At 40.7% G+C, this 15,340-nt stretch overlaps 1 protein-coding gene across 3 annotated transcripts in view; it reads right to left on the reverse strand.

Annotated features, from left to right (window-relative positions):
* Nucleotides 1-15,340, reverse strand: part of larp1 (La ribonucleoprotein 1, translational regulator) — a 68,073-nt gene that overhangs the window by 30,254 nt on the left and 22,479 nt on the right. For all 3 annotated transcript variants that reach the window (XM_038290474.1, XM_038290477.1, XM_038290473.1), the window contains exons 2-3: nt 10,491-10,555; nt 4,295-4,360 (exon numbers count right to left, since the gene is read on the reverse strand). In XM_038290474.1, coding sequence (XP_038146402.1) covers nt 4,295-4,360; nt 10,491-10,555 — 131 coding nt within the window. The remainder of the gene's footprint in view (nt 1-4,294; nt 4,361-10,490; nt 10,556-15,340) is intronic.

Here is a 15,340-nt window from a genome sequence, read left to right on the forward strand (position 1 = left end):
TATTTACCTCCTTAGTTGGACATATATGTGATAAACCTGTTTATTTAAGGGACCTTGAGTCAGCACTATGAAAATTTTTTATTTAGACAGTTACAATTGCAATACCTGCTAACCGCCCATTAGCTAAGTACGGGCATCGACTCGGGTTGACAGAGAGACCAGCTTCTAAAGACGAGGGTAGAATGGACATAGGCAGGTCAGGAAGGATTCCCAAAAGGCTGTTCTGTCAAGTTAAACTGGCCCGATGATCGGACTGTTATATAGAAGAATATTTGTCAGTGTGAAGCTTTTAAACCTAAGAATGCTGCACGAGCTGTGAAGCATGGAGGCGGTAGCATCATGCTCTGCACTGGTAGACTGAGTAAAAAAAATAGGGTTTGACCTGACAATCAGCCGAAACACCAGTGGATTTCCCTACATCTGATCATGATAGCAAATACATTAAATAATGAATCAGAAAACACACAGCCTGTGGAACAAGCAGTCTGTTAAATAAATACTTTCAGATCAGCTCTACCAATTCTTCCAGGAAGAGAGGTCCAATATCCAATCAGAATCAGGCCAGAAGCGCAATCATGGCCTCAAATTTTTATACAGAGAAGGGGGATTTTAGCTTTTTAGAACAAATCTGATTTCCTTCCATGCAATTTTCTTAGAGTGATAACATGTTTCCAACTTTGTTGGAATGTCTAAAAAAAACTCACACCTCAAAAATCATCCAACATTTCTGCAGCTAACAAGCAACAACCAAAGGAAGTGGAAGAATAACTGTTAGAAAAAAGTCACCAAAGTGTACTTTGCAATGGATGGCTTTGGACAAACTTAAAATGCTTATAAACAGTAGAAATTTTACAATGGCCTCTTATTGAGCTGAATCCAAAGATAAACCTCAGCAGTGCTCACAGATGACCAATAAAAGCTGAACTAAAAAAGAAAAGACCTCTTTATCAAGTTTCAGTGTCTTATTTCTCAGTGTGTCTGATTTCTGAGACCCAGGAAGTGATTTATGGCTGTAAATGTTACGTGATGGACACCTCACTCCGACAGCACCAAGAATAGCAGCAGGACAGATCCAGCTGGGGGTTCTGTACGGTGGGGATCCCTAAAAGGACATCCTCTCCCAGCCCTTGGCCTCCATCCCCAGACTCCAACAATTCCCACTTTTGATTTCTGCCACCGGACCTGCAGGTTATTCCTGGGACCGATGACATGATCCACATTTTCCCACTCAGGGACATGAGCTCCCAGTGGGGGTTGGCTCAGCCCAGGCTGCCTAAAATAGAGGAGGTTACCAGGGTTGCACCCCTGGTGGTGCATTGTTCACAGAATAAAGACAAGGCATCTCTGAGGAGATTGCTGCAGCTAAGACAGAGACTTGGAGCAGCCCAAAAGATGTACAAGATATAGAGCTACAAATCAGAGGTTTTACAGACATTTTGCTGAGTTGTTATGACTAAGCTGCTTCAGGAGTCCTACAGTTGCCCCAATACTATAATCTCAAATTTGATACCGATACTAGGAATAATACTTGACGTTTTTGATACCATAGCAACAAAAGGGCTAAATCATTTCTCATTAAGAGCAAAACCCTTTTTATTATTACAACTTTCATTTTCTTGATTAAGAAAAAAAGCAACTAGAAAAGGTCTAAGCCATTATCAAGAACCAAAATATTCAGAACTGAAAGAAAACCATTTCCTTGTCTCATTAAGACTGTGGCAATGAGGAATATTTGTCATCCATGGTAAGGTGCAGGGGGTAAAGTAAGTAAAACTGCATTTTTTGTGGTATAAAATATTTGATTGTTGGCTTCATCACACAGCCCTTAACTCAATCCCAGACTAAAGCCGAATGAAGAACCAGTTTGTTACAACCTACATGCGTTTCAGGATAGCATAACAGAAGGACAATAGGCGTGGCATAGAATGGAAGAGCAGCCCATTGGTGTAGAAAAGGAAGAAGAGGGAAAAAGGAAGAAGATGCTGGGCTAGTAACGAAGAGATGCGGGTTTACAGCAACATATAATCATTTTAAAGTAGCAACAGAAATGCAATGAGAAGGACTTTGTTCTTTCAGCTTTTTATTCTTTTGATCAGGCAAACTAGTGAAGTAATAGTAACCCAAATGAGTTAACCTGCGCTGAATTAACCTGAGCCTTTCCAACATGAATAGATGAGGTACTAATGATTAGGGAGGTCACACTGCTGGTTAAAGTGAGAAAACCAACTCTTTCAGTGGGCTCGGCTTGCTTTCACATAGACATTTAGCCTGGACTAACATCATGAAGCTGGAGCCTCTTAATCGGTATCATATTGGAAATGAAAAAGTTGGATGGGGACCCCCCAAATTTCCATTGCAATGTAGCACCATTTCAGTGGGAGTGGGGTCTTTAACGGCAATGTGAAACAGTAGTGAACAGCCCAGACTGGTGCTCTGTGAAGTAAAACAGGAGTGCAAGACAAGGCTATTGACGACGAGATAAAGCAAGCTGGATAAGTACAGAAGAGACAGAGAAACAATAAAAGATTCCATCTAGAGCACAAGAATAAATAAGCCGAAGCTAACCTAATACTAGTCAGGTAGGACAGTGCTCAAACAGAATGAGCCCAGCTTAATGTGATGCGATGGTTAAGATATTGTTCATTAAGGTATGCTTGTCCCATGAGGAAATTCTCTACATGTTAAACCTCCACTGCTGATCCACTGATCACTAGTGCTCTGATGCCTTGACAGAGGATTTGGATTCATAATCAAACTAAATTACAAACTCATACAAGTAGTAAACAATTTTGCTAATTAGGTGACTAATTAATTAAGATTAATTGTTTAATTTGATCTAATTTGGGTTTCTTGCTTTAGCTTCAGATGGTTTAAAATAAGGCTGGGCTCACATTGAATAATGCTTCTGTGCAGCTGCAGAAAATAAGCTCACGTGAGTTCACGCTCTTTCCAGTTCTTGCACAAAATTCTCCATCTCTGCTTATAAACATCTCTTTTCATACTCCAATACCCCACCCTCTATGGCTTTTTGTTTTGCCTTTTCTTTTTTGCTAGTGAAGTCAGCAAAGGTCGATGATGTGAACTTCATAGCGACTTTTTCTGTTTAGCATGTGAAACATGGGAGTTTGATACAGACCATATAAGAAAGGAATACAATCTTTCCAAATAAAAACTCTTTTTTTTTATTTCTAAGGAAAAGTTTTACAGTCTTCACGTTTCCTCAAAGATTAGTCTAAACAATAGGCTCTGTCATGCTGGAGAGAAGTTAGAAGGGGAAAAAGGAGAGAAACATGCAGTTGAGGGGACAGAAAGTCGGGCCAGCAGAGGAAGACTGTTCAGACTAAAGGTGCAGTTAAGCTGATGTGTTTGTTGATTACAGCAACAAACACTAAAACAGAGATTGTGAAAACCTAGGCTTACTCTCTGCAGTTCACTTTAACAGGGCCAGCTTCACTGCTTGATCTGACTGGTGAATGTCCAGTGAAATATGGGGTTTAGTCTTTAGCTTTCTGATTGATAATATTTATATGTTATTTCAGTCCAAAGAAGGCAAGATTATCATTTTCCTGACATCTTGACATCCTTTTTCTGTTAAGTAATGATGAAATTAAACTGAGGTCTATATACATACTCCTGTAGTCTTAAGGAAGTAAAGACAAGACTGATTCATATTCAAACATGTTTTACTAATAAGAAAAACATTTCATTTGTAAATGAAAACCAAGACTTTTTTTAATCGTTTGTATGCTGATCTCCCCAGACCAGTGTTAGCATTGTTCTGTCCTGCTGGTGCAACACTTTGCTAATCATATTTAACGTCTGTTTGAATTACAACACAACTGATGACCTGCTGCTTTATTGCAAGTATCACCTCCCCCACAGCTGTCTGCTTTGCCCGGACTGGTGGTAAATCTCTGTTCACTGGAAGCCAAGAAGTGCTGCTTTTTGATTGATTGGTTTATGTTCTCAAAACAATTCAGCATCCAACTGTTTAGCATATTTTTAAGAATAAAAAAAAAAACTAAGAAACCCCATCATCCTGTTTTTTCTAGCGACAAAGGTGGTTGGATCATTTATGGTATATTTTCACAATCTGGCCTAAAATTCTAATTTGTAAAAGCTTTTTTTGTCATTATTACTGTCGGAACACATGGTTTCCTTATGTGTTGATTTTTCGTGTTTGTTTAAAGTCACAATAAGCTGGATGAGAACTTTAACAGCATGTCAGCTGCAAGTCTGTGGGTTTACCCACCTGGCACCCAAACCCTCTATGTTAACAGATGATAACACCTACCTGCATGTCTTTAGTTGCAATTTCTCCTGGAGTGGGCCAGCTGTTTGTGTCGCCAAAGTCTCCAACCTGAGCAAGAACAAGAGAAAAAGTCCAAACATTAGGGATGTTCAGATATGTTTGTCATGTCATCCCAAATCTCATTGTACTCCCAAATCTCATTGTATCCGTTGCAGAATATAATGACAATAAAGGCTTTTTGACTTTGACTGTCATTTCCACCTTGGTAGATTTCAAAATAAAGTGCCGTCTCCATTTTTCTCCTAATTTACAATGGAAAAAAAAAACCTTACCTATTAAAGAACTGAACAGTGAACTATTTTAAGGGCTGTAAAAACAAAACCAATCCCAGAGGAGAACAGACCACTCACATTTCAAGTGCAGTCAGGACAGTCAGCCAGAAACTCTGCACTACTACAATCTACTTTCTTTGAATTCATCTATAAAATGAATTATATTTATTCATACTATTATTCTGTTATTTTCTTCAACCCGTCTTTACCCCTTTTAAATTTGCATTTTGGTTGTTTTCAGTTTCCAATATGGTGCAAGTAATGGAAAACAAGAGTTGATGAGGTTGGGGTGTAATTATGTATTTTCTATATTGGATGACAAAAAGGTAGTGTGTTTAATTGTGGAAAGCACTTTAAATTACATTAAGTGCATGAAAAGCTCTTTTTAAATAAAGTTGAATTGATTAATTTAACAGATTTTTTTTTTTTTAATTCTGAAGATTTTGAGCAGCAACTACAACTTGCAATGGGCTGGACCCCCCTTTGACCCATAGTAAAGCTGGGCCAAATAGACCATGATGATCATCTACAGCAGTGGTCTGCAAAATAAAAATCCAAAGAGCCAATTAGCCCAGAGTATAGCCAAATAACATTTTTAGAGACAAACACATTGCATCCTATTTTCTCGAAAACACAGCTTGTTATCTTTGGTACATATCCTGCATAGGAAAGCTGCTGAAATTTAACACACAAATTCCCAAGCTAATAATAAGAGATTTAAAAACACATTTCTCATACTTTTAATGTCATTCTGTTGTGAAAATTTAGCTGCAATATTCTTAAAAAAAACAACACAAAGTCTTATAAGCTTTGTGTTGTTTTTTTGTCATGCTTAAAAATAGGGGTCTAAGAAAAATAAAAAATAAAAACACTGCCAAACACTAGATTATTCCATTAGCTGATATTTGTATTGATTCAAAATATGCCTGAGAGGATCTTAAATGTGAAAGATATTTATAGGCAAATATCCATGTCACTGTTATTTTTATGCAACTCTTGAACGTTCAGCCACTAGTTGGTGCTGCACTACCCAAGAGCCTATTCAGTAGGTCTTCACCATCTGCAGCAATGAAATGGGGTTTTCAAGGGCTTTATTAAAATAAATGAATGAAAAAACAAAGTAAAATCACAATAAATCATCTTTACTAAGGTGTAGGGACAAATCGTATCATGAGGGGTGTATTGTTAAAGCAAGTTACATTTCAGTCAGTTCAGCTCCTTTTCATAGACAATGTTGGGCTGGTACCATATAATGCAGAGTCTCTATCAGATACATACACCTATTTTTCCACTCTCAGCAACATTTAATACAGAAACGAAACTCAAGTGTCGAGGGGGGAAAAGTCCATCTAAGCTAGGGGTACACAGTTTTGTCGGCTGAGCGATGGACCCAGGTGTCCTTTTTTGATCGGCCAATACTCCGATGTGAAACCATGGGCTTCCTGACAATGCGAGCAGACAAAGATTTAAAGTCGTAGGGAAGCAGCTGTTCCAACGGTTGCAGTCCCAAATTCTCCAGAGTGGTGCCGGACTTTACATGAGTGAACAAAGTGAATGTGATTGGTCGATTATCAAGGGGGTGGGATTGTTGTGGTGGAAGGTTCGCAAGCATGTTTGATTGTGGCCGTTTTCTCAGAAGCATCTTGCTAACCAGTTAGCAACTTAGTGCTAGTAGGTTTCCAATGGGAAATTCCATTGGGACCAAGTAGCGCTAAATTGGTGACTTATTGGACACCTCACTCCGACAGCACCAAGAATAGCAGCAGGACAGATCCAGCTGGGGGTTCTGTACGGTGGGGATCCCTAAAAGGACATCCTCTCCCAGCCCTTGGCCTCCATCCCCAGACTCCAACTAGTGCTAGTAGGTTCCCAATGGGAAATTCCATTGGGACCAAGTAGTGCTAAATTGGTGACTTATAAACGACACTGTCAAGGAACGCTACGGACAGCGGAAACATGCAAGAGGAGGAGAGTTTTGTGTCGGAGGTCGTGGATGAGTCTCCTCTGTCATACATTTTTTATTTAGAGGAGGAAAGCGGGGACGAATTTGTTGTGGAAGAGGACGCCAGGGCGGCAGAAGCTTGGTTTGGTGTAGAAGGCTTACAGCCGTACATGTTTGAGCCCTTGCCTCGCAACGCTGCCAGTTCTGTTAGCTCTACGCCTGCTGAAGACACAGACGTCCATCCCCCAGAACACTAGGACGTAACTCAATGGAAAAGGAAATTATTCTTATTTCAACCGTTGTGTATATTAGCTGCGACATATGAATCAAGTTGCTATGCCCAAAAAAACTCGATCGACAGATGACCGTTGATATATGAATGGCCGAATTTAGGTGTACTAACTGACTTATAACTAACTGGCCTTCATAAGATAACGGGAAAAAAAGACCTTTTTTTTTTTTTTTTTTTTATAGAAATTTTCAACATTTTGGGACAATATCTTCTGATAAAGAGCACATTTATGTATATGTTTAAGCCAGAATTATTTGACATTTAAATATGACTTCCCTACGACTTTAAAGATCGGTTACCAGTGATTGGCCAGAAAACCGTTTTCACAAAGCATAAATGCTAGAGTGGTTTAACATCCTTAAACAGGAGAAAGGGTCTGTGGCTTGTCAATCTCCTGTTTAACTATAAAGCCAACTTTTACAAAGTTGCTTTTTTCTGGCTTCTTTGAATATCAACCAAAAACCTGTTTTTATTCACTGCCTGTAGTTTTATTAGTCTCTACTGAGCCGTTTAATACTTCTTATGAAACAGCCATGATGCTTTAAGGTGAAGGTGTGGTTAGAAAGGAGGAAACGACAGCAGCCTTCTTTAATTTTGGTGAAAGAAAGCAGAAATCTGAATAAAACGCTTTCAGGGGCATTTTGCCTGTTCTTATCTTCCGTCTCGTTTGCTTAGCACAGCACAGCACAACAAAGACCATCACCACCCGAGCCAACCAACGGCCCTGGATGACTGAGGAGGTCCGCCACGCGCTAAAAGCACGGAACTCAGCCTTCAAGTCTGGTGACAAGGAGGCACTGAGGACAGCTAGAGCCACCCTGAACCGTGCCATCAGGTTAGCAAAGCGGAACCATAACCAGAAAATCCAGCATCTGTTCCACGACGCCAACAACACCAGGAGCATGTGGCAAGGCATACGGGCGATCACAGACTACAACACGCCCCCTGCCCCGGTGGATGAAGTTGATGCTGACTTCCTAAACGGACTAAATAACTTCTTTGGGAGGTTTGAGGCACTAAATCGCACTCCAGCAGTGAAGGCTGTCCCACATCAGGAAGAGGAGGTTCTCTGCCTTGACACAGCCGACGTGTGGAAGACTCTGAGGAGGGTCAACCCGCGGAAGGCCCCAGGTCCCGACAACATACCTGGGCGGGTGCTCAAGGAGTGTGCAGGTCAGCTAGCTGGTGTCCTCACGGACATTTTTAACACCTCGCTGGAGCAAGCCACAGTGCCAGCATGCTTCAAGTCTGCCTCCATCATCCCAGTGCCAAAGAAACCTCAAGTCACCTGCTACAACGACTACCGGCCCGTCGCACTGACTCCCATCATGATGAAGTGCTTTGAAAGGCTGGTAAAGGAACACATCGTCTCCAGTCTCCCCCCAACACTCGACCCGTTCCAGTTTGCCTACCGGCGAAACCGCTCCACTGAGGACGCCATCTCCTCTGCTCTTCACCTGAGCCTGGCCCACCTGGAGGAGAAGAACACCCACGTGCGGATGCTGTTCCTGGACTTCAGTTCAGCGTTTAACACCATCATCCCACAGCACCTGGTGGGAAAGCTGGAACATCTGGGCTTCAACACACCCCTTCGAAACTGGCTGCTGGACTTCCTCACCAACAGACCTCAGTCAGTCCGGGTCGGTCAGAACACCTCTGATGTCATCACCCTCAGCACGGGCTCCCCTCAGGGCTGCGTCCTGAGCCCCCTGCTGTTCACCCTGATGACATATGACTGCGTCCCCAGGTTCACCACCAATCACATCGTGAAGTTTGCGGACGACACCACGGTGGTGGGCCTCATCAGGGACGACAACGACCGGGACTACAGAGAGGAGGTGGAGCAGCTGGTGGACTGGTGCAGTGAAAACAGTCTGATCCTGAACGTGGAGAAGACGAAGGAGATCATCGTCGACTTCAGGAAAAACCGCCCCCACCATGCTCCACTGCTCATCAACAGCTCAGCTGTGGAGGTGGTCAGCAGCACAAAGTTCCTGGGGGTGCACATCACGGACAACCTCACCTGGACTGTAAACACTTCATCTCTAGTGAAGAGGGCACAGAAGCGCTTGTACTTTCTGCGGAGGATGAGGAGAGCCCGCCTGCCCCCGCCCATCCTCACAACCTTCTACAGAAGCACCATAGAGAGCGTTCTGACCAGCTGTCTCTCTCTGTGGTGTGGAGGCTGCAGAGCTTCTGACTGGAAGAATGTGAGGAGGGTGGTGAGGACAGCGGAAGGAATCATTGGGGCTCCTCTTCCCTCCATTAAGGACATTTCATCACAGCGCTGTGTGTCCCGAGCCCGTAATATCATCAAAGACCCCTCACACCCCCACCATGGACTGTTCTCCCTGCTGCCCTCTGGAAAGAGGTTCCGCAGCATCCGCTGCAGATCCACCAGGTTGTGCAACAGCTTCTTCCCCACTGCCATCAGACTGTTGAACCTTTGATCCACAATCCGAACTCTGCACCTATTGCACATTATCGGGCATCAAATGCTGCTGAACTTTTAACTTTTAGCCCTTTAAATTGTTCATCTCATTGTATTTTTCAATAACGCATTTTTTGCACAAATGCCATTTTGCACTGAACCACTGCAACTTGCACACTGTCTCTTATCCTCTGCACTGTTCACACTTTGACCACTGCTGCACTTTTTGTATTTTTCTATAACTCGTGCCATTGTGAAATATCAATGCAACGTTCATAAGCTGTATGTAACGCAATTTCGTTCTGTATGCACCCTGTGCATACAAAATGACAAATAAAGAAGTCTAAGTCTAAGTCTAAGTCTTAGCAGCAACATGTTTGGATTCCAGGAAGTGGGGAGGTACACATCTGTCTCATGTGACCTTGGCTTATTTGGACTGTTAGAAATCATTTTCCATTAGTACAGAAGCAATAGCTATTTTCCAGACATCTAAACAAATATTTGGATTATCTGGCCTCTAATTAAGAACAACTAACAAAAATAGCGATTGTTTTGTTTAACCAAAAAGACAGTAAAACACGCTCTGGCTCCAACTCTCAGGACTTTAGAGTCATTATGGGGATGCTTAAAGGACGCAGATGACCGTCCTGGTTCATAACAAAATGTCAACTCGACTGCAGATGTATGCTGAGGCTCATATTTGTACACAAAACTCTGTGTACCTTTGTCCCCTTCAGATAAAACTGTAGAGTTTTAAAAACTGGTTAAAGCTTTAAGCACAATTTACAATCTACTACAGGAACAATGATTGGAACAGGAACGCTAAGGGAAACTGAAGGTAGACATGTTTTGTAAGGATGAAAGAAAGGCAACCTTTACCAAATCGACGAGTAACGTCTGGGAAATCCAACCCTTTTTCAACCTTTTATTTTGTATCATCACCTGGAACCTTACATGCCGTCCTGAAAGGAATAACTACAGCTACTCTGGGTTTTCAGTAATGGTGGTAACAATACCTTCACATGAATGTGACCATCCCACATGTTCACTGCTTACTTTCATTAGAAATGTGTTTCTACTTCAGAGAGATTTACCTTTCAGCTTTCAATGGGAAAAAGTCTAAGGAACAACTGAGCCTAGAGAAAATCTTTAAATTATTTTTCATCTCTGCAGGGAGAAGAAAAGAGCACATTTAACTCCGTTAATGCAGAGAATCAAATAAGCAGACCAGAGGCTATTACCTTTCCTCCACGTCTCGCTTTGGGTGGAATCCCCGCTCTGACCACTTTGGCAGGACCGCTTGACTCTGTGGGAAAACAACAAAAAAAGGACGACAGTCAGCTACTAGACAAAGACCATTTCTTCTAATAACTACTAGAAGATGGTTCTTTTATTTCTTTAGTCAATAAAACCCATAAGTACCACATAAGTTCAAAGCACTAAATGTATAAAACAAAGCTCATATGAATTATTCTGCAAATTTGTTCTTTCAGGAACCTCCTACTTTTCCTGTTGAAGGTTTGCTGTGTGAATACAGCTATTATCAGGGTTTGCTGTGTGTGGCTCTAACTGTTTCTTAGTTTTACTGTGATCAGGCAGGCGATGTGAGAAGTGAAAGCAGCTCACAGGGAGCATTTAACACCACAGACTAAATCCTCCTAAGCTCCTGAAGGGGAATCATGTCGAGGGACGTCGCCTGACGCTAAACAGGAGAAACCATTATTGAAAAAAATAACTGACTTGCAGAAACAGCCTGAGTTTCTCTCTTTTTTTTTGGAAATAGTATAAACAACCACGCTCTTAAGTTAAGTTAAAAAAAACAAAGTGTGCAAAATCTTTTTGTATGGTTCCTTTTTTGTTGTTCTTTAAAAAAAAAAAAAAAAAAAAATGTCACCTTGTTTTAGTTATTCTTTTTCCCCTAATAAATGCCTTTATTTTCAATGTGGCATTTTTAAGAACCATAAAATTAACCTGTGCAAAAAAAAAACACCCAAAAATATAAGGAGAAAAATTTGAACGTATAGCCTTTAACATGAATATGATAACCAAATTATAAGAAGTGGAAAAGGGGGACAACTTCAATCACAAGCATGTGAAAACTACTATTCATTTAAGCATGTTAATTTTATTGAGTTTTTTAATATATGCATCTAATTAAAAAATCAAGCCTCTGTAGTGTTATATTATTTTAGATGCCATAAAGCTTTTTAATATGAAGTTAAAAGATTATGCTTTGCAATCTGAATTTACATCATTACTTTACTTTTGTCTGTAGTTCAGTCTCACCTGGACATTATTGAACATTAGAAAATGTTAGGGCAGAACCACAGCAGGTTGGATAAGAGGCCACAGCACAACCAGAGAGAAATCTAACAGCAAGCAGCCGTTGTTACTCAAATAATTATTTTTTACCAGACAATTTGTCCTCAGAAGAAAAGTATTAACTGAAACTGACACTTCTAAGAGTTACTTTTAATCTCATGCGTGTTAAACAAGATGAAGCAGCAGCAAATGTCAGAAAATGGTTAAAAATAACTTTTCAGCGTCTCAGCTGGTCTGAAAAGGTTTGTCCAGGCCTCCAGCTACCATCAGCTCCTGATATCAAACCATGCAACATTTGGACAAACTGTGACCTTTAAACAAACTGTTCAGTTTAGAGGCACAGCATTGAGAAATAGTGTAAAAGAGTCTTGGGCTACGTTCACACTGCAGCCTGAAGTGACCCAATTCCAATTTTTTTGCCCATATGTGACCTGTATCTGATCTTTTTATGACAGTCTGAACGACACAGATCGGATTTTTTCAAATGCGACCCAGGCCACTTGGATATGTGGTCCTGAATCCGATACGTATCTGATCTTTTCAAATGCGACCTGTGTCTGTACGGCCAGGTCGCATTCATCCGACCTACACGTCATTGATACTTGACAAATGTTACTAAACGTTACTAATCTGCGTCCTACTAAGCGGAGGTGGGAAAAACTAACAACCATGGCGGAAGATAACACAGAGAGCAGTCAATGGAGAGAAAGTGAGAGCTCTGTACGGACGTTGCTATTACTGCCCCACAAAACGCCATTGCAAGAAATCTGGCTCTCTTTCTTTTTGATCTTCTTAAAAAGATTTCATTCGTAATGTGCCTGCTCCTGTTGGAGAAGAACTTAAAGAACGCAATATACGCTGCAGTATTACGAGTCATGTTTACTTCCGCAAACACTGAGGACGCTTGCTACATGTGACGTCATCGCGTCCTCGAGTGCGCATGCGGGACACTTCGGTTGAACGCTTTCAGTTCACACAGTAGACCACATACAAGTCGCATATACTTGGAAGTGTGAACGGACATGCAAAAAAATCCGATTTCACAAAAAAATCGGAATTGAGCATTAAGGCCTGCAGTGTGAACGTAGCCTAAGTCACATATAGTTGCTTCACTTAGTTGCTTAAACGAGTGAAAGTGGGACATCTTCAGCAGCTGAACGTTAAACGTGGCCTAGCTTCACAAGGACAAAGAAAAAGAAACGGGGAAAAAACACACAGATGTGAAAGCTGAGACGGTTACCCTAAGATTAACGAAAGGGTTGCAAAGGCGTATTCATTTCTGCCAAACATTTACTTTTTATCAGTTTGTCTAATAGGTTTTTACAGTTAGAAAAAAGGTTAAAGATAAAATTGGCCAAACACACAGATAGGCTTTGTATGTCAACAAAAAAAGCTACAATTTTAAGAAATTAGAACTAATATATTGACCAGAAATAACCATTAAAAAACCTGCAGCACAGCAGAAAAAAAAGGAAATAAAAAATTAAGAAAAGAAACTGGTGACCAAAAATGTATTAAGCATAATTCCCCTAAGCCCAATCAGTAGAGGAAACTAACAGGTGGAAGTCCAGTTATCCCAGTGCTGCAGTCAGACCTCTAACATATTTATTACCAGGTGCAGAGAAGCTTTGACACCAAGTATATGTCCCAGCTGTTTTCATGTTAAGCAATAACCTACACACAGCTTGAGAGGTCAAGATTTGTGTGTTAGATATGAAAATGGATTGGTTTAATCAGCTTAACATCAGCGGAGGTGAAGGGAGGAGGGGCGCGCCTCCAATATAAGTAAAGGAGAAACAAGGTCATTTATCACAGAACTGGACCTAAGCTCTGTTATCAGTAAACCGCTTTCATTAGCTAGCGGTGGATTGTTACTCTCCATTCCTTTTTCCGGTTTAATCTCCCAACAGACACAAATTCACATTCACTTTGTCTAGAGCTGCAAATTTGACAATTTTGACAACAGAGTCAGTAATTACAGATGGAAAATATTTGATCATATCAGAAAACTTTAGAAGTTCCATCTGTCTGGTTAATTGGGGGACATGTCCAGATAGGCGTAGAACAGGGGTCACAAACGTGGCGCCCATGGGCACCAAGGGGCCCTCAAAGACAACATGTGATCCTTGTCAAGAACTCACCAGACATTTGAAATAAGACAATATTAATACAAATATCTATTATGTATGAAGTTTAGGTGAAGTCTGAATCCTCCAGTTCATAGGTCAGTATTGGTAGCCCTTCCTATGACTCGGCACCCATAAAGTAGCTCTAAGCCTTAAAAAGATTGGTGATCCCTGCATTAGAAGAAACACAAGATGCAACCTAATAGAAAGCCATCTGCACAAGAGGTGAACTCAAAAACGAATCCTTTGAGATAACCGATTTCCTTAACACATTAACCACATTTTTTTTAAATCAAGTTTCTTAAAAGAGTTCCAGATTTTTCTGCTTCAAAAAACCCTAAAAATTCAACAATGCATGAATTTCCCTCCCCTCCCTTTCCCATCTTCAATGCTACATAGCTATGAATGAGTTTACATACCTCTTTAAATAGGAAAGGATTGATACAAACTAATGAGGTTTTTCAGCGCCATGAAATCTATGGGAAGTTCTATAAGAGAATTAATTTAATTCTGAAGGTTTGTTTTGATAAGTTGTACAAAACGGATTTAACCTAGAAGTTTTCAGGCGAAATAGTTAACTTTTTATCTCCTACATTCCCTGTAATAAAATTTCTCCTTTTAACATTTCTTAATTAACTATTCGGCTGATGTCACTGGTACAAAAAGATCAACTTCCCAACTAAAAAACAAGCTCATTAAGGATAAGGATGTCTGTGTGAAACAAAGGTTGAGAGCGACGCAACTATTAGGGCTGGGCGATATAGAAAAAAAGCTTATCGATAAAAAAAAATGCATATTGATCGATATCGATAATTATTGAAAAGATTTGAAACCATATTTTATGTGCAGCTCTGCCTGGACTTTTTATGATATTGCTAAATGATTTAATTTTAATAAAAAACACAAACACAGACTTCGAATTAAATCTTTATTTAACCAACTTTTTTAACCATAACAGAATTGTTTAAAAGAAAAATAACTTAAGAGACCCGAGTTATGTTATTAAATACTGACAAAGAATAAACTAAAGTGACCAGAAAAGTGACCAAAATAAATATAACAAATAAATAAATGCCCCCCCACCGCCGCCGCCGCCCCCGTTTCCTGCTTTAATCTGAGTTATTACTTTGAAGTTTCTGGGCCCTCAGCATTTTTATCTCAATTGTTAGAACTACGTGGGAAACTGCCCAAAACTGAAAATATATATATATTTTCCCGAAATTCCCGAAGATTCCTCGGAGGAGAGCCGCGTCGGGGCCTACACAGCTCGTACTCCTGTGGCTGTGTGCGGCTGAGATGATAAAAAAAAAAAAAGTTGGTTTCGTTATCAGACTGGTTTTCACTGGTTCCCGACACATTTTAAAGATGACTGTGGTTTGTATTTGGTCCAACTTGCCATGACCGAAATACTGCCAGACTGCCGAACTACAAAAACCCTTCTTTGAAACAATTTCCTCCGCCTCTCCTTGCTGCGACATCTTCATGTGCTCTGTGTTGTGGTTTGAGAGGGCGGCGCTTGGTGACGGCATGCCTGGGTCCGCGATCGTGATTGGTTGGGAGGATGCAGTGACTAGCATAAACCTACATGCTAGGCTACAATGAGAAGGAAGGAAAACTGCGTTTCTTTTTTTAATCGAACTTTT

This window comes from Cyprinodon tularosa, unplaced genomic scaffold, assembly GCF_016077235.1.
Source record: "Cyprinodon tularosa strain WSP-4 unplaced genomic scaffold, ASM1607723v1 ctg281, whole genome shotgun sequence".
Lineage (NCBI taxonomy): Eukaryota > Metazoa > Chordata > Actinopteri > Cyprinodontiformes > Cyprinodontidae > Cyprinodon > Cyprinodon tularosa.